Source organism: Camelus dromedarius, chromosome 3, assembly GCF_036321535.1.
Source record: "Camelus dromedarius isolate mCamDro1 chromosome 3, mCamDro1.pat, whole genome shotgun sequence".
NCBI classification, from domain to species: Eukaryota; Metazoa; Chordata; class Mammalia; order Artiodactyla; family Camelidae; genus Camelus; species Camelus dromedarius.
In genome coordinates this window covers 30,154,450-30,173,809 of record NC_087438.1, presented here as the reverse complement: position 1 = coordinate 30,173,809, position 19,360 = coordinate 30,154,450, and the positions used below count along the sequence as shown (strand labels likewise).

General features: G+C 39.0%; 1 protein-coding gene across 4 annotated transcripts; it reads left to right on the top strand.

Moving 5' to 3' along the window:
- Nucleotides 1–186: 186 nt before the first annotated feature.
- Nucleotides 187–18,875, top strand: HMGCS1 (3-hydroxy-3-methylglutaryl-CoA synthase 1). Of its 4 annotated transcripts, none has more exons than XM_011000896.3 (11): nt 187–397; nt 5,254–5,314; nt 10,437–10,894; nt 11,219–11,344; nt 11,872–12,036; nt 13,095–13,260; nt 14,067–14,237; nt 14,709–14,815; nt 15,644–15,769; nt 15,985–16,148; nt 17,101–18,875. In XM_011000896.3, the coding sequence occupies exons 3-11, from the start codon at nt 10,447–10,449 to the stop codon at nt 17,188–17,190; spliced, it is 1,563 nt and encodes a 520-aa protein (XP_010999198.1). In that variant the 5' UTR covers nt 187–397; nt 5,254–5,314; nt 10,437–10,446; the 3' UTR covers nt 17,191–18,875. The 4 variants fall into 4 exon arrangements, with proteins under 4 accessions (XP_010999198.1, XP_010999207.1, XP_010999215.1 ...); XM_011000913.3 differs by lacking the exon at nt 187–397 and adding an exon at nt 734–868; XM_011000888.3 differs by lacking the exon at nt 187–397 and adding an exon at nt 4,725–4,867.
- Nucleotides 18,876–19,360: the final 485 nt, after the last annotated feature.

Genomic DNA, 19,360 nt, shown 5'->3' with positions numbered 1-19,360 from the left:
CACTCCGCTCCCGTTCGCTCTCGCCGTCTCTTGCCGCTGTGTCATTGGTAGGCCGGCTCTCGGGCCACCGCACGTCACTCTCTCACCCCACTACCTCGGCCCTCCGATTTTGTCCCCGCCCCTCCTCCCGCCCTTCCAGCCACGAGGGAAAACTCCAGCGAGTGCCCGCCTCTAGTTTCTCTCGGATTGGTGGAAGTTGGACTGGGGGCGGGCGCTAACGGGCTACTCTGCCGGCCGCGATTGGCTGCTGAAGCCACTGTCCCGCCTCCCACCGACTCCCGGCCGTGCCGGTGTCGGGTGGGTCAGCGGCTATAAAGCTGGTGGCTGAGGGGAGGCACCGCGTACTGCTCCTTCGTTGGTCGTTCCCATTCAGCGGCCACCGCCCGGTCATATTTGGGTAAGTGTCCCGCATGGAGGAGGAGAACTGGGCTGCTGAGGCCCCGCGGGCCGGGTGAGGGCCGGGCGGAGCCGGTGTCCTTGACTAGGCCCGAAGGAGCACTGGCTCCGTCCGGGTCAGGGCTGAGGCGTGGACCTGGCCCGGGAGGATGGGGCGCCGTGAGCTGTTGCCGTGCGGGGCCTCCCCTGCCAGGACCTGAGGACGACTGCCGCGGGTCTGAGGCGGGGCCAGGGCCACTGGTGTGGGCAGGCAAGTCGCAGACGGGAGAAGGCAAGAGGGCTTTGAGGGCTGGGGTTCTGATGACATAGTCAGCAGGAGCTGGAGGTGCCAGGGGAGTGGCTGTGACCACCTTGAGAGGATGGAGGCAGGGGGCACATGAAGGGGACGAGAAAGGAGCTGGGCTGCCAGGACGTTCCCGGAGCCTTGGCGTGAGGGTGGACGATGAAGAATGGAGATCACACTTGGATGGAGGTTAGTAGGTTGGCAAGGGGGTGTGTCCTCCTGCCACACATAGAGTTGCTGGTAGGAAGGGAGGTGGGCAGCATTACTCTTCCTCCCCAGCCCAGGTGCGAAAGTATTAGCAGTATTAACAGCTCTGATTTATCCTGGTTGAGTAGTTGGGCTCTTGACTGCTTGGATCTGTGCTTGCTTCAAATATCACAGGTTCTTGCCTCCCACCTATCCGCCTCCATATTTTTAATGCTCGTTAAAAAACAAACGAAGAACAAAAACCGGTGTTCTGAAATAATACCCGTCTGTCCTGCTAACAGCTTCAGGACTAGGCTGACTTGATACGATGATGTAATGGGCAGGCACTCAGAGAGTCTTCACACACAATAGGTTTTGGGTTAAGCCAAGGACATTTCAAAGCTAAGTATATGGAGTCTTTGAAAAGTGTGTGTCCTGCCTTGACCAGTGGTAGAGAAAGGATTATTCTGACTCTCCCTGGAGGAGAGATTTGGACAACAGGTAATATGAGGCTGTCCCTGTTTCTCATGCTTGCCCCGTGGCCTTGGTTTCGCGCATCACAGGCTTCTTTGCACACCTTTGCTGCAGCTCTTCCCACCTGCTGATGCTCTTGCCAACCTGCTGCAGTAGGATGATGTTTTCTGGCTGCTGCTACGTTAACATTTACTCTGTTTCAGGGATGAATCATGAAAAACAATGGCAAGATAAATGACAAAATTAGGACAAATGGAAGTGTTCCTATAGTTAACGGATGTTTCCTTCAGAGGTGGAGTTTGGACTTCTATTGCACAGATTCTGTTAGAAGGCAAATCGAAAGTCCTTAACGTGTATCTGTGCCACAAGGTTCTTTGCAGCTTGAGACATCTAAGCAGTTTGTGTTCTTTATTTTTAAAATTTCAGTTGTTGTGTGGATAAGGAAGGCAGGGATAGCGTAACTTATGGGAGAATATAAAGATTGTCTGTTCTGTGGGTCTAACCTTTGTAGGTCTCTCTTTTCTAAGTGTGTAAATTTGCCCTTTAATCAGTTCTAGTTTAGTCAGTAACCCCAGAAGGTGTCTGCAATGGGGAGAGTTAAGTGGATATTATGTTTGGGGCCATAGAAGCCCATGTCATCCGTTAGGCTAATTATGGGCCCTGTTTCTGATTTTGTTTTGGGTTTTTTTTTTTTTAAATATTCCTCCAGGGGCTTTTACACCTTGTTTCTCTTAACTGTGGGATTGGTTTTGAGATTTTAGGCAGCTTTTCTGCCAGAAAATACAAGACCCTGATATTGATATACTGTGTGTTTCCTAGGTACTGCAACATTATTTAAAATAGTAATCCAGTGGAACTGAATGTGGGGAGATACACTGGGACTGTGGATAGAGGAGCTTGATGGATTGTGTATCAGAATCTCTATTTAGTTTCATTTGGAAAGGAATTTAGAGTCCTATAATTTTATGTTGGATTATTAAAAAACCAAATATCATGGAAGGGTGTGATGTTTTTGTTTCTCAAAAAGGTGGTATAGATTAAAAACATGTTACCCAATCTAATGGTGGGGTGGTAGGACTCAATTCTTAATAATCTATTCATCCTAATGTTTGGCTTGTGGTGATGCTCACTTTCTGTCTGTTAACAGGGTAGTAAGACCAGTAGAAGAAAAGCTAATCTTTCAAAGCTCCCAGTCTTGATATGCAGGGTGTGTGGTTAGGGATGTGTGCATGCGGAAATGATTGTAAGACCGACAAGTGTTCTCTTCTGATTCCTCTTGAATTCCTTGTTTTCAGGGAACAGTGCAAACCTACCATTTGCTTTGAACAGCAGCAGTAGAAAGTCAATTTTTTTTCAACTTCTGGACACTATTTGGTGGTGCAGCTCATCTTGAAAGTGATAGCAAAAAGAATTTACTAATGAGAGCTGTTATGAGTCCTTGAAGCTAAAAGATTTGTCCTCTAATTATTACAATTGCAAATTCAGCACCTTAGAAAATGGCAAATGTGTGCCCTTTACTCCAAGGTCTTCAAAAGAATCAAAATACTGCCCTTCTCCCAACAGGAGTCTAGGAATCCAGTATGATTAAGAAGACTGCCCATAACTAGTTTTCCATTGTGAGTAGAATATGACACTTTGGTGTTGGTGTGCATGACATGTGCTGTAGGAGTGCAGGGCCCTGATTAGAAAACTCTAGGAAGCCTTCCTGGAAGAGGTAGTTGAGAAGAGGACCTTGAAATACGAGCAGAATTTCTCATAAGCAGACCAGTAACTCTGGGGGGAGGTAGAGATGTCCATGTTTTTTACTCAGGGAACTAGACCGGAGTTGTACAGGCGTGGTAGTTTTGCTTACTCGCTCCTAACAGAAAAGGTTGCCAGCTCATTTTCAGTCAAACAGGATTCCTTGCTTTCTTGGCAGGTAGCTGCTCTTTTACCCTGTACCAGAATGTATACTGGGTGAACAAGGGAGCCAGGAGGAGGAGTTAGATCACTGAATAGCCCCCTGGAGCAAGTTGGTTGGCCCTAGGTAGTCTCATTCTTCAGTTTTGCCGAACTCCAGATGCCTATATTTCAGCTCAGGATCTCCAAACACGCTTCCTGGTAACCTGCCCAGCCTCTCGCGGTCCATTAGCTGCTTCCTGACCCACGCTTCTTCCCTCCATCACTTGCGCTGAAAAGACCTGCTTTAGAAAAAGCTGACGACCTGCTTGTGACTTTGGCCGTGCTGTTGTAGTCAGCATAGAGAACCCTCCTTGCAACTGCAGAGAATGGAAAGCCTAATCCCTTTCTGAATGACTCTTCCCCACAGCAGCGTTTATTGTCTCCGTTTCCTTTCCTGGACTCCAGGCCTCTCTTTCTCCTGAGAGTTTAAGTAGCATGGCAGTCCTCTGAATCTTCCTTTTAATTCATGTCTTTCTTTGCTTTCTTTTGTTCCCACTCTCTTTCTCCCTCCCCGCCAATCCCTCTCTCCCTCCCGCTCTCCCCATGCCTTTTCCCCTCCCCAGTTTAAATAATCAAAATTGAAAGAGGGAATATTGACAGTTCAGGAGACATTTCCTGGATGAAGTAGTGTCAAATGCATATCCACACATGGTTTCAAGAAGAAATATTACTAAGTTATTTAGATAGTCTCAACATTTACGAGAAGAGGGAATTAGGTTTCTCCCCTGCTAGTGAGATTTGGTCCCCATGACATGCTTAATTTGCAGATTACAGAAAACATAATTTAAGGCAATAAAGAACAAAAATTAAATGGTTATTTTCTCAAAATGTATATATCATCCTGTAATCAAAGAGGGTTTTTGGAATATAAGAGTCTTATCTTTCCCCACAAAACTCAGGATCAATTTATGGAGGTCGGGAGAGTAAACTTACGAAGTAAAAGGAACTAAGTCTATAAACTCTTAAATGATCTAAGCGTATAAAAGATGTAAAGCTTTGCTAAACAGCATCTGAGAAAAGTCTCCAGTTAATCAGGCAAGGGCAGATGCTATATTTGCCACCTATTAGAGAGCAAAGGTAATTGTGTTTGTTAAACAGGAACTATTGTCTCAAGTAACAACCCTTCAAAACAGATGGGCTGAGGAAAATGCTCCAAAGTCATCTTCCCATATTGTTTACTACATAATTTAAATGATGATAAAGCTTAATGCTGCTTGGCCTTGATATCAGATATTTACCTTTTTATACAAGCACTATGGGGAAAATCACTTTCTAAGAGATTGGGGCAGGTGAAAGTGACCACGTTGAAAACGAGGAGCATAAAATTAAAAAATGAAGATAATCGGGTCTTGTGAGAAAGATAACATATTTTCCTTGAAAAACACTTAAGAGCTAGAATAACAGTCTGTATTGGTGCTTTATATCACAAAGCATTATTCACATATTTTATCTCCTTAACTGTCCTTCACAATGAGCCAGGAGGGCAGGTATTAGCTCCATTTTACAGATGAAGAAATTGAAGCTCAAAGAGGCACAAATTGTTGTTAAAGCCACCAGCTCCTAAGTGCAGAGCAAGCTCTTGAATGTGTAAGTCTCTTAACTCCAGAAATTTTGTTAGCCCAGTACAACTTATTTATATTCCTTTCCTCCAGTTCTTGAAAACCCAGATTTAGTGGGGGGTGGAATACTACCACTCTCCCAGTATCATACCTGGTTTAAAACCTACATCAGTGATAGGAACTACTTATGTCAGTTCATTACCAGGACTGAACCTACCACTGTAAGAGCTTAATGAAATAAAGGGGGAAAAGTTTTATAAGCTTCAAATACCATTTTTTCTAAGCAAAGCCAAATTTTGTTCTACATAATGTAATTGGACAAGGAAGTGTTTACTTTAACTCATTTGAATTGGAGTCATTATTTGAATTTGGTGGTTTATGACTTTAAAAGAGGTTCTTATTTGAAATTCCTAGTGCCTGAAGGAGGAAACAGAGTGACAGACCTGGAGACTGCAGCTCTTTATCCCTCTCACAGGTATGGCATCCTGTCATGCTGCTAAAAGAAAGCATTCCTTTCCAGTGGATGGGAAATTTAATTTTTATCCTAGGGCAAATAGCCATTTGTGTGCGCCACACATTCTTAAAACCCATTATAGGATTATATCTTATCTTTAAATATTAGTTACTGCCATAATGCTTCAGGAGACCAATTTTGTGTTTATTAGACTAATGTTTAAAATCTGGAAACTAATATTAACAATTAGTGTTTGCTCATAAAAGAAAAAATTTAGATAATAAAATGTAACCGTATAAACTGCTTAATAGGAAACAATAACAGATAAGCTTATGTGCCAATGGTGCTTTTTGAATTATAGCTTCAAAAGATATCTATCTGGGCTATGGATTAATGTTTATAATTGTGTAAGATTGGACAGTGGTTACAAATGGTTTTGAACCAATAATTTGGTTGCTGTTCCTTTCTCCTATTACCATGGAGCTCCTCTTACGATTCTGCTTTTTTATGCTTCAATTTTATGATTTCCTGTGGTTGTTACTGATTTTAGATTAGAAGAATAGTAAGATTTCATTGATTCAACATTTAGCTTCTACCATGCACCAAGTAGTGTGTTGGCTTCCATATTATCTTGCTTTGCCGACTCTGGAAATAGGACCTGGCGCTCCTTTTGTCCACCAGAGGGGGTGAGCTTTCACTTTAGGAGAACAGACATGAGTCTTCTGTTGGTACTTGTTGAAAGATAGCTTTCGAAGGTTCAGAGTTCTGTGGTAAAAGTGTACCTTTCTTCTCCATTGTAAAGATGAAATTTAAAAAGAAAATTTACGTCTTTTTATTGTAAATACAGAATTCCCAGTATCCTGCTCAGATTGTTTTTTAAGTTGTCAATACAGTGTTCTGAAAAATCATGAAGAATCTTTTTATCAGCAAAAAGATTAAAAATATACACAGGTAATTTTCTAAACTGTCAGACTTTAAAACTGTATTTTTAGAAATTTTTTTGTGATCTAATTTAGAATAGTGAATTAACTGGAATATAATACTATAATGTGAACATTTCAGATCTTTAGCTTGCCTTCTTTTTTTTTCTTTTTCTAATTTATATCTGGCTTGCTTCAGAGAGCATTTGAGAGGACAACGTAAGAGCACACACTTAATAGGACAGTTAAAAATAAATATTGTAGATCTCAAACTATATCAAACTTTCTGTTGTTTGAAATACTATGGAGGCAATTACTTCTCTGTATTAATTTTCCTGTCTTCCTTCTTTTCTCACTCTCCCTCAATTTCAACTAAAAGGTGAATATGTCAAATTAGATGATGTTTTATCAAGAATGCAATGAAAATACCTTGTCTGTCAAAACCCCTCAGGGAATGAGCAGTATTGACACAGTTCGACAACGTAAAATTTTTTTCCACACCAAGATCAGAATCATGATTCACTTTCAACTTGATAGGGGTGGGTTATTTTAGTTTAGCTACGTCCCCCCCCCCCCATTTTCTCTCCAAGAGTCTTAAAACAACAGAATTATACCTTATTTAGTGAGTATAATATAATAAGAACTGGTCAGAGCTAGTTAGATTCTGCTAAATATGGATTAATTCTGGAATTAAAGCCTTGCTTCATGGCTTTTCATAAACTGGATTTCTACCTTCAGAAGATATGTATTTGTCCATTTTATTTCCAACAGCATAGCAAGCTGTTGGACCAGGCAGGGAAAATTAGTGTCCTCGACATGTTTAGAGCAATTTGAAGATTTGGAAAGAATATAAAGGGTAACCTTGTGGGAATGGCTGGGAGTTGGTTAATCCTACTGTCTCTGCTTTGGTGACTTAAAGGCTGTCTATGGGAGGGTTCTTACAAGCATAGGGACTGGTTTTTGTTTTTAACACCAGTTGTAGAGTTCTTTTCTGTGGACTGTGGAGAGGACTTCATTTAATTTTTCTATATACTTAGAAGCTGCCTAGCAACAGTCCCTTTATGTCTTCATTTCAACTTCAGTGAAGCAAAGTTTAGATTATCATAAAGTTGATGGGTTTGCATGGAAGAGGGGAAAGAGAACAAAGTACAGAAGTGCTTCTCTATTCACTTAGTGTATCTGACAGTGATTCTGTTGAGTAATAACACAGTGGAGGCTAGAAATCTGGGAGTCATCCGAAACGCTTCATTTTATTCCTACCATCACCATTTCTGCCAATTTTCTGCTTCCATATGTTTTTGAAGCTGTTTCTTTACTCTTCATGTAGTAATTGCTCTAGTTTATGACCTGTGTCTCATTGGACTTCTGTATCAGCTTCCTAACTCAGATCCATTCTCTACACAGCACCAGTGACTGTATAAAATGATGACTCTCACCCTTTTCTGACTGTAACCCTCAGTAAGAAATTCACTTTATGGGGGAGGGTATGGCTCAACTAGTAGAGTGCATGCTTAGCATGCACAAGGTCCTAGGTTCAATCCCCGGTACCTCCTCTAAAAATAAATAAGTAAATAAATAACCCTAATTAACTACTCCCACCAAAATATATATATATATTTTAAAAAAAGAGGAATCCACTTTATATTGCGACCCAGGACATTTGTGAATAATTGAAACAAAATTTTCATGAAAAAATTCTTGTATTTACCATGTGCCATGCAATCTGGTATTTTCTTTTATTTCATTTTTAAAAGATATTGTTTGCCACCCATTAAATTGATTCCAGAGTTGGAAAAACACTGATCTGAACACTAATATGACCATGTTATTGTTTAAAACTCTGGTGGCTTCTTACTGTTTTCATGATGAAGTTAAAGCTAGCATCAGCATATCAGAACCTTTGTGACCCGACCCTTAGCTAGTTCTCCTGACTTACTGCTTACCTGATCTACTCACTGGGCCCACATTTCACTTCAGCAAATTAGTATAACTTTTCACAGTTCCTTGTGGTGTACCTTTGTTTGTGCTGTCTGTCCTATGAAATCTTCTACCACCATCTGCTTCTGCAGAGCTTTACTGATTTCTCCTACTCTTCCTAAGATGCAGGTCAGGCATCAGTAACCAAGAAGCCTTTCTTCCCGCTCCTTCCCCTGTCTGGGTTAGGTGGTTCTCCATAACAGAGCATGACTGTCTCTGTTGTCTCACTTTTATTATTATGTGTTTGTAGCTTACCATCCCACAGGACAGGGAATATTTGAAAGGGCAAGGATTATCTCCTATTAAACTTATCCCAAATGTTTGGCATGTAACATGTTGTCATTGTTTGGATAAATGAAAGAAATGAGTAAGAATGTTGTATGTAGAAGGAAGATTCAACTGGTATCCTTTAAGACCTTTAATGCAGATTTTGTGATTATTTCTAGGCGCTTATTTTTCAGGTTTTAATATACTCATATCTTGATGACCTATAGGCTAAGGGGAGATTTCATGATTTAAGGACAGCTTCTCTGCCTTAGATATTTTTCTTAAGATACCAATAATTAACAACTCACTATGGCAATCATCTGTAATTTCATTATACCTAATACTACACCAGATTCTGCAGAGGGGCAGAGGACAAACAACGTAATACAGGGTTTGCCTTTCGTCAGTGGCAGCAGCAGTGGGAGCGAGGGGCTCTGGCTCAGCAGTGGAGGTGCTGGTACTGGGGGCTCCAACGGCCTCAGTTGAGAGTGTGAGCCCATGGCGTCTGAGTAACCACTTTACGCCTTTGTGCTCCTCTAGCCTGGCCGACAAGTTTATAACCACTTCCCTGTGTTAAATTCTCCTCTTTTAGAAATATCTAGAGTAGTTTTTTTCTGATTAATACAACCTCAAAAGGCTCTGATAGGTTATTTGACTTGCCCAAAGACACATAGCAACAGTCCTGAGTGGCTAGCATGAGTGGCTAGCACATATTTTTTACTGTTGGTAAATGAATCTAGACACTACGGAAAATTTAATGTTGGCAACAGTCCACCTTTTTTAGTGCTTTACTCATATGTGGAATCTTAAAAAAAAAAAGTCAAATGAACTTAAATATTAAACAGAAACAGACTCATAGACATAGAATACAAACTTGTGGTTGCTGGGGGGATGGGGGTGGGAAGGGACAGACTGGGAATATGAAATTGGTAGATACTGACAGGTATATATAGAATAGATAAACAAGTTTATACTGTATAGCACAGGGAAATATATACAAGATCTTGTGGTAGCTCACGGTGAAAAAGAATGTGAAAATGAATATATGTATATTCATGTATGACTGAAAAATTGTGCTCTACACTGGAAATTGACACAACATTGTAAACTGACTATAACTCAATTAAAAAAAAAAGGAATAGGTGGTTTTAAGAGGTGTTATCTAAGATGCCACACAAATAGTATGTGGCTTACCTGTTTTCAAATCAGCTCAGATTTAGGAGCTAAGTGATGATACCTTGTGGCTTTATAATCATTTATCACCTATACAATAGCTATAGAAAGTATAGAATATTGGTATTTGACCCAAGGCGGGTCTGGGAATTTGTTGTCTTTTCTTAAAATTTTAATCATTTGGGTTCTGGGTTGGGGGTTCTTTGGAAGGGTAGGATTATAATAGCAGGAGTCTTGTATAGATTGGCTTGATAGACTCCTGTAGTATGGTTTTCCTACTTACTGGGATTGTTAGATCAATGAAGAATGCAATATTGTTTGAGCTAACAGTCTTAGAGTCCCATAAAGTCAGTAGCTGTGCATAGTCAATATACTTGTGGTGAATGAATGACTTATTTAAACTTTTTGAGCATCCAGGAATAGCTCAAGTACTTGAATTTTGATTTGTGGGCCATATTACTATATTGTCATTGTATTTTATCTTATAGTTCTTTACAACATATAAGAACCTTAACTGAGTTTTCTTTACCTCTAATAATCATATTTTAAGTCTAAAGATAACTGGTTTTGAATGAAGTTCAAACCTTTCTAAAAGATAATTTTAAATAATAGTAGTCCATTCATACTATAATTGCTACTTCCACATATTAAAATTGACTGCCCTAAGTAAAATATGCTAAACTTAGAAATTAAACTAATATTTCAGGTGATAATTGAACTCTCAATGATGATTTTTCAAGTTTGAACTTGACAATCTGTAACCTATAACCTAAAACAATGTTTTTTTCCTGTTTTTCTTTCTAAAGTTCTTTCATCATGCCTGGGTCACTTCCTTTGAATGCAGAAGCCTGCTGGCCAAAAGATGTGGGAATTGTTGCCCTTGAGATCTATTTTCCTTCTCAATATGTTGATCAAGCAGAGTTGGAAAAATACGATGGTGTAGATGCTGGAAAGTATACTATTGGCTTGGGCCAGGCCAAGATGGGCTTCTGCACGGATAGAGAAGATATCAACTCTCTTTGCATGACTGTGGTTCAGAATCTTATGGAGAGAAATAGCCTTTCTTATGATTGCATTGGGCGGCTAGAAGTTGGAACAGAGACGATCATCGACAAATCAAAGTCAGTGAAGACTAATCTGATGCAGCTCTTTGAGGAGTCTGGGAATACAGACATAGAAGGGATAGACACGACTAATGCGTGCTATGGAGGCACAGCTGCTGTCTTCAATGCTGTCAACTGGATCGAGTCCAGCTCTTGGGATGGTATGTTACACGTTATTCCAAAGAAACTCTTCTTGCAGATGAATTAGGCCCAAATGACCTTTTAATTAATGCCATATGCAGACTTACCAGTTATGCTTGTTTGAATATGTTCAGAAAGATAGCTGTGACTTTCAGTTTATCTGAATTATGAACTGGTTATCTTTATCATGTAGGACAAAATTATCAAAATTCAGTCAGAGTATTTTTTTCTTTACCAAAGATAGGGAAAGGATATTCTGGGAAAATATAACAGATTCAGTTTATATGTATGATATTTAAAGCGTTGCTCACCTTCTTGTATACTAACAAAAAAATATTTTTCAGGACGGTATGCCCTGGTAGTTGCAGGGGATATTGCTGTATATGCCACAGGAAATGCTAGACCTACGGGTGGAGTTGGAGCCGTTGCTATGCTAATTGGGCCAAATGCTCCTTTAATTTTTGAACGAGGTGAGTGTTTGAGGAAGTATTTTTTTTTAATTGCACGATATGCTGAGAAATTTGAAAATAAAAATAGAAACTAGTTCTCGGTCAGTGTTCATTAAACGCAGGCACTGCCTGCTAAGTGCGTTACGTTTGTTCTTGTATTTCAGCTTCATAGCAGTTGTACAAGGTAAGTGTTGTCACCCCCATTTCACAGGGGAGTAAAATGGGTTGAAGTAGGGTTTAGGTAATAACTGGAAGAAGTAACTTGCCCTTGGTTGTACAGTGATTTATTTTTTCCTGTTCAGTAGAGCAATTGTGATCTCCCAGTTAGGTGTGTGAAACTTGCATGAGATGTTGTCTATCAAAGGAGTCTTAGGTCTGTCCGTGGCTACTGTTAGGTTTCCATTACATATTGGTTTCACCTTGTGACTTCTATTCTGCAAGTAGTGGGTTGACTAGATTTAAGCAAAGTTCCCAGATAATGCAATATGCTTATTAATGTAAATCGAGAAGCAGAAATACATGGACATCTTCCTTTTTTGTTCTAATAGGACTTCGTGGAACACATATGCAACACGCCTATGACTTTTACAAGCCTGATATGCTGTCTGAATATCCTATAGTAGATGGAAAACTCTCCATACAGTGTTACCTCAGTGCATTAGACCGCTGCTATTCTGTCTACCGCAAGAAGATCCATGCCCGGTGGCAGAAAGGTAGGTTTTATCTCCTTTCCTTGGTTTTGGTATCTGTTGAGGGCAGTGTAACTGAGTGTCTCTAGTGAGAAACTGCTTTGTGGGCATCCCTCATTAGTGTCCTTTAACCATTTCTTCCTCACCCACCAAACAGCAGTTTTCCCATAGTTTCTGGGACTGTGTTATTTAGGAGAACAGGTAAGCTTTGGAAATGAGGTATATTTCTGTAGAAATACTTAGGTTGAATTACCCCTAGTGAGAAAATTAAAAGTAGGCAAAAAGAAAATAACTTGAATTTTGTTCCTATTCTGAGAGAAGTATTTTCACAAGGTTTTAATTTATAGCTGTGATCCAGAGAGTAAATTACTGAAGTGATCCCCCTCCCCTCATGGTCTGTTTGCATCAGACCTGTCAATTCATACTTGCTTTTTTAGTGTCATCATCAATCTCCATGTTTAACTCTGAGAATGTTTTCGAGATACTAAAAAGGACAGTATTTGAATTAATGCTATTAAAACACACAGTATCGTATAAAGTATGCTTTTTCCATCATCCAACTTTGCTTTATAGAGGTTTTAAGAGAGGGTTATTCAATAACACATGTTAGGAAACATAATGGCTCTGGATAAGAAGCATTCTTGCAGTATGTAAAATGTACTGTTTAGTACAGTACATTTAAAATGTACTGTTTAAAACAGTACAGTAATTTTCTGTCTTTTTATCGGGATGCACAGTAAGAAGTGCACTTTACATTTTATGTGCAGTTAAACTGAAACAGAAGGGTCCTGAAATTACCTGCCCATGTTGCGGGTTATGCAGTTTGCTGTTTTCTACTCTACTGTTTCATTTAAAAATATGTACTTGCCCTGACCCACTAAACTGATTACACAACCCATTAATGGGTTCTATCTCTGGATGTCTTTTTGATAAGCATTTTAAACCATAGAAATACTTCATTATACAGAGTATTTTTTGTTGCTGCTTAAAGATACTAAAGCATCCTAGTCCTGTTCTAAAATCAAACTTTAAAAGTTAGTGGCTTAAATGAATTTCATAATTTATTTGGGTTTCTCTTTCAGAGGGAAATGATAAAGATTTCACCTTGAATGACTTTGGTTTCATGATCTTCCACTCACCCTATTGTAAACTGGTTCAGAAATCTCTAGCACGGATGTTGCTGAATGACTTCCTTAATGACCAGAACAGAGATAAAAATAGTATCTATAGTGGCCTAGAAGCCTTTGGGTAAGAGGAGTTAAGATTTTTTTTTTCCTTCTTTGTGAGAGTGTTTTTTATATGTTATACCACTGTTTGTACAGATGTGAAAATTTTAGAGTCAAAAGTAAGCATCTTGTCTAACCTATTTATCTCATCAGTGAGTCCCAGAAAGTGGTAGCTTACCTACATGATTCTTTAGTCATTTCTACCCAGATTTTCTGATTCCCTCCTTTTAGATCCATTCCCTTTGTCACCAGGATACTGCAGCCCCACAGTGCCTCTATTTATACGACAGCCTCTTAGCTCTTCCCTCAGCCTCTCCCGAGCCCCGTGCCCGTGTCAACCCTGCATTCAGCCACTGCTGAAGCCTACATTTATACTCCTTCCATACTTTCCCCACTTTTAGGGCTCCTTAGCATGCTGTGCCTGTTAAAGTCATTGTTTCTTCTTTCCTGTGTCCCTTCTCTATCTGATAAAATTCTGTTCAACTTTTTAAGACTTGGCTCCTGTAATATCATGATTTTTCTAACTAAATAGACATTATTGTGGACTTGAAATAGTAGTATAGTGTTTGATGATGACAGATCTTTAGTGGATAATTAGCCTATTAGAATTGACTTGTCTTAACTTGATTATAAAAAACTTTCAGGAAAAAAGACCATATGTGTACAACTGTTACGTCTTTCCTAGCAATTAACTGCTACTTGGCTTTTAATAAATGGGAAAACAAATTATATACATTTATGGTTAGAATATTAGTTAGGTCCACTAAGTAAAGAATAAAAATGTAGCCTTTGAGCACTGTAAGATTGTCTTTTTTCTAAATCTTTCAGGGATGTTAAATTAGAAGATACCTACTTTGATAGAGATGTGGAAAAGGCATTTATGAAGGCTAGTTCAGAACTCTTTAATCAGAAAACAAAGGCATCTTTGCTTGTGTCAAATCAAAATGGAAATATGTATACATCTTCAGTATATGGTTCCCTTGCTTCTATTCTTGCACAGTAAGTATAAATTTCAGCGGCTTACTCCCCTTGTTTGGAGATGTTAGATTTCAAAGACCAGATCTGGTGTTGGGCATGTTGGTGGCAGGTTGCAGAATGATATTTTATTTCCAGGTTCTCTAGCCTATTGTCTGTTGACTTGAAGAACATACGGGGTGAGGCTACAGTTATTCCAGAGTATTTAATTTTATACTAGCTTTCCTGGCTGCTGTTCTCATGGTCTTACTATTCTTGACCTACAGTTGAACCGTAAATCCCCAGTTGACAAACTACCTTATTTTATGGCAAAACTTTCATACACCCATCATTCCCAGAGAGATGAGAACTCTTGTTTTCAGTCTGCTTACTGTAATAGTCAAGCTATAGGTTAGATCCCTGGGCTTGAGATGAATTTTATTCCAACTGATGGTTTTCCACCCATTGTAGAAGGATCAGTTGAACTTTTTAATAGCTTTTTCTCCTCCTGCACAGGTACTCACCTCAGCAGCTGGCGGGAAAGAGGATTGGCGTGTTCTCTTATGGCTCTGGTTTGGCTGCCACCCTGTACTCCCTCAAAGTTACACAAGATGCCACGCCAGGTAAATGCTGAGTCTTTCAGTAACAGTGTCTTGATAACTTACTGTGGTAAGGTTGACTGAGCAGGCTTCTCAAGTGAGCACTTGAATCTGTCCTGTAGTTCATTACAACATTTTAATCTTCATGCTTCTTTCAATGTACTCTTTAAAAATCTGCCTTAACTGGATAAAGGGCAGGATTATGTCTCAGTCAGAATGTCTTGTTTCCCTCCTTCCAAGTCAGAAAAAATACATAATCAGCTTAATTTTTTTTTATGGCATAGTGCTTGACTTTACCGTCTTTGGCAAGTAATTTTATTTTATCATTTATCTCATTTTTTAAGCATGTGTAGCCAGGGAATGTAGGTAGGGAAAGGAAGCAAATCAGTTTAACGCAGGCAGCTTTTGAGACTTCGCACTGATGACCGAGTCTGATCCTGAGTGAATAATACCAAGTCATTTCTTGTTGGTTTGGTTGTTTACTAAGTTACCTAATGTTTATAGGGTATGGTCTTGGCTGTACTTAAGGACAATCTGGTGCCTTCCCTGAGCAGGAAGAAGCAATATGGAGAAAAACTGGTGGAAGACTTGACATTACTCTAAAACTATTATGTTATTTATAGTTTCAAATCCCAGCTACTTCCTAACTTGTCTACTGGCTGATACTGAACAGACGTACAATCAGAGGTCATAGGAAGCTGTGCCAAATAAATAACATCTTATCTTTTAACTAAAACAATAGCCAGTAGTTCTAAAAGAAATGAAGTTGTTTTTCCATTTGGCAATGTTTTGTTTAGGCTTTGAGGCATGCTATTTTTAGTCTTTTAATGTTGGAATTATTTACTATTTTAGGGTCTGCTCTTGATAAAATAATAGCAAGTTTATGTGATCTCAAATCAAGGCTTGACTCAAGAACTTGTGTGGCACCAGATGTCTTTGCTGAAAACATGAAGCTCAGAGAAGACACTCATCACTTGGGTAAAAAGATTAAATTGTTAATATACACCCAAAAGCCTGTTGAAGGGCTATAATAATATTAAACATGTTACATATAAGATAAGGATGTCCAGATATCTATTCAGTACATACCTGATGTTGGTGCAAATTGTAGGGAATATGCAACTTCTTTAGTTTTATTACCAGATGAGTTGTATGTCATGACTAATTTTTCATATTCTCTGCCTTTCCTTTAGGCAACTATATTCCCCAGAGTTCAGTTGATTCGCTCTTTGAAGGAACGTGGTACCTAGTTCGAGTGGATGAAAAGCACAGAAGGACTTACGCTCGGCGCCCCTCTCTGAATGATGACACTTTGGATGAAGGGGTAGGACTCGTGCATTCAAGCACAGCAGCTGAGGTAGATACAGCTCATTGTGTTTGGTCTTGGGCATTGACAGGGTAGGGAATTTCCATCCCCAGATCCCAGGGCTTTGGGGACCTAACTGAGATTCAGCATCTTAAAGGAATGTCAGTAAAGCAGAGTAATTCAGAGCTGGGACTCTGAGATGAGATTGCAGCTGTGCCATTTTCCAATTATATAAAGTGGCTTGCATTTAAATTAGGATTTTTAAAGTGCACTGTAAATATTAGGTTTTATTAATAATACTAGAATTTAAAGGAAAATGGATCTGGAGAGAAGGCTCACTTGTGGTATGTGTCTTGGTGAGAGATGAAGTAGAGGCAGCGGCTCATTAAGCCCCTCACATCTCTTCTCTCAGGGCATTCGTTGTCTAACCTGTCTCCAGGTTGTCAGGAAGGAGCACTAATAGCTATGATACAAATTCTATTACGTGCCGGCCACTTTTTACCTTTTCTAACTTAATCCTTATCAAAACTACCCTGAGGTAAGTGATACTTTGCCCATTTTAGAGATGAGGCTCAAAGAAGTTAAATGACTTGATCAGGATTCTTGATGGCTTAAGCCAGGCTTCAAACTGAGAACTTTAAAACCTTGAAGTTATTTATCTTATCTACTGATCACAAACTTGCTAACTGAATAGTCCTGCTTCTTGGGGTAACAAGTTAAGCCATAAGTGTTTGAGTTGCAAATGCAAGACATAAGAAGTACTGTGTATGGTGGGTCTCTGTGGCCTTGCGCTCTCTTGCTACAGGGATAATAATATATAAGCTCAGCATAAGGTAAAGAATTGATACATAGTTCCCTCCATGAAAGGTTATACAGAATGTATATTTAGCATAAACCTCTCCAAAGTTGTCCTCTCTCAGTTTTTCTATTAGAACTTGAATTAGCACCATGACTCTTCCTGAAAGATCCATAAGAGGCAACGACTTTTTTCTTTCGATTTTAGCATATTCCAAGTCCTGCTAAGAAAGTGCCAAGACTCCCTGCAACAGCAGCAGAACCAGAAGCAGCTGTCATCAGTAACGGGGAGCACTGAGATACTCCCATGAGGTGGAAGACGTCAGCGTGGGGCTGGGTTGGGGGATCTATGGGAACAGTTGCAGGATGGGATGTCTGGGGACAATTTTAGAGGATTACATGTTGCTTAAATTTTTATGTGACTGACATGGAGCCTGGAAAACTATCGTGTTCTCTGGAAAGTCTCTTTGCTCAATTTGCTAATAACACGCTTCCTATTGTGGTCTAGCCAGCGCTTAATGTACACGAATGATGTTAAGGGCTCTGTAAAACTTCATACCTCTCTGGCCATTTGTATGCATGAAGCTTAATTTTTAAATGTGGTGTGATGAATCGTGTGCTTCTGGCAAAAAAAAGCAGAAGTACTTGTCTCTAATTTTAATTTTTTTTTAACATGTAAGAATTTTATACTTTGAACAAACAAGATTACTGAAAGTTCCTATGGTTTTTGAAAAAAGTTTCTAGTTTAGGGAATATGGTCTTAATGTGATATGCACGAACTCTGTTTGAAAATGGCAAGACAAACATACTCTTTTTCTAAAATTTATAAATTCTGAAGAGAGAGAACAGTTGGGGACGGTAACACAGGTTCTGGAAACTGTTGCTTTTAATCCAGGCCAGTAGTGACTTCTGAGAACAGAGAGATGCTAGCATTGAGCAGATGTCTGTTACAGAAAACACGGTACCTTTGGGAACTGTGGATGTAGCTCTAGGTCTGCTCCTGACTCATTTCAAGGTGTATTTTGCTGAATAACATTGAGATGTTATTGGAGCTGTATATGAGGAAGTTTGTTGTTGCAGTCCTTCTTTGCACCTTTTGAAGCATAAACAAAACATTTTTCTGGCTGCCTTTTAAAAATTTTAAACAAAAGGAAGGATAGGGGCAGGGCATTATTAGGTTATTTCTGATGCCTAAGTATTATAAATTCAGCTTAAAGACTGACAAGCTAAATTCATGTTGTAAGTATTCTTTTCTTTTTTTGTTTTTGTATCTGTTCAATGAAGATTAAAAGGTACAACCCAAGTTTTTACGTAGTATGACCAGCCAAAAAGTATTCCGCTTCAAGGTCTGGAGGTAGGATTCATAAAGCATTTTCTTAGACTTTCATCTTAGAAAAACCAACAAAAACTATCACATGGGATGAATAAGATGATTGATTAGACAGTTTTGTAGATCTTTCTGGTGCTGATCTATGACATGAGCCTTATAGATTGTAAAATAGAGATAGTTGGAACTAATGTACAGAATTAAATTTTTTTAAACTTTATTTGCTGTTAAATTCTGTGAAGTTTCAGTTATCTAAAATAAACTTCCACAAATATGAAATGAAATGTTTCAGATTGCGAGGTAATCTGTAATGTAGTGTTTGTAAAATAATCTTTGTCTAATATTAACTGGTGGTGTTTTGTACAGTCATAATTTGTTAAAATGACTTCATTTTAACATCTACTGATGTAGATTAATAATGTAAGCTCAGATTTAAAGATTGATGGGAAAATGGTGCATGTAATACTTTTGCAAGTATTGGGAGTTTGGTATGTTTTGAAGAGAGTAATTTAACTTTTGGGTGTCAGGAAATGGGTTTTCTCACAGTCCATTGCCGGCAATGGGCAGACCTAGTAATACTGGCACAGAGCATTAACCATACACCTTATTAACAGTGAGGTGAATAACTTTGAATAAAGTTTTAGAGAAATATTTCAGATATTTGAGTATTCTTTTTCCCTCCTGATTTTATAGTTTAAGCAAGGAATCAGCTAATAGTGTATTTTAAAATATAGGCATTCATTTCATTCCGGTTCATTAATTCACTAACTCATTCATTCATCATTCAACAGAAATTCGAAAACCTGATGTGAACAAGGTACTCTGCCTAAGTCAGAAATAAAGATTTACAAGATATGGTCTTGCCGTGAAGGAGCTATTTGTCTAGTATGAAGGAATTTATATGGATAATTTATTCTTATACTTCAAACATAGAAATTAATTCACAAGTTGAGTGGTAAGCATGTATAAATTTTGCCATAAATATTTGTGAAGAGAGTTGCTGTGTTTTCCTAAAAGCAACCTAAGATAAAGAGTTGGCAATTAAACATTAAAAGCAAGTTTTATAGCCAATATAGAACTGCCTAAATCATCTTGCGCCTCCAGCCTAAGGGTCACAGGGCACTGGTGCTCCCAGAGGTTT

Excerpts from the sequence above, each read along its gene's own strand:
- HMGCS1 (XM_011000888.3), top strand. Across the intron at positions 12,037-13,094 it reads CCATGCCCGGTGGCAGAAAG|AGGGAAATGATAAAGATTTC; the intron begins GTAGGTTTTATC and ends TTTCTCTTTCAG. Across the intron at positions 15,770-15,984 it reads AGAAGACACTCATCACTTGG|GCAACTATATTCCCCAGAGT; the intron begins GTAAAAAGATTA and ends CCTTTCCTTTAG.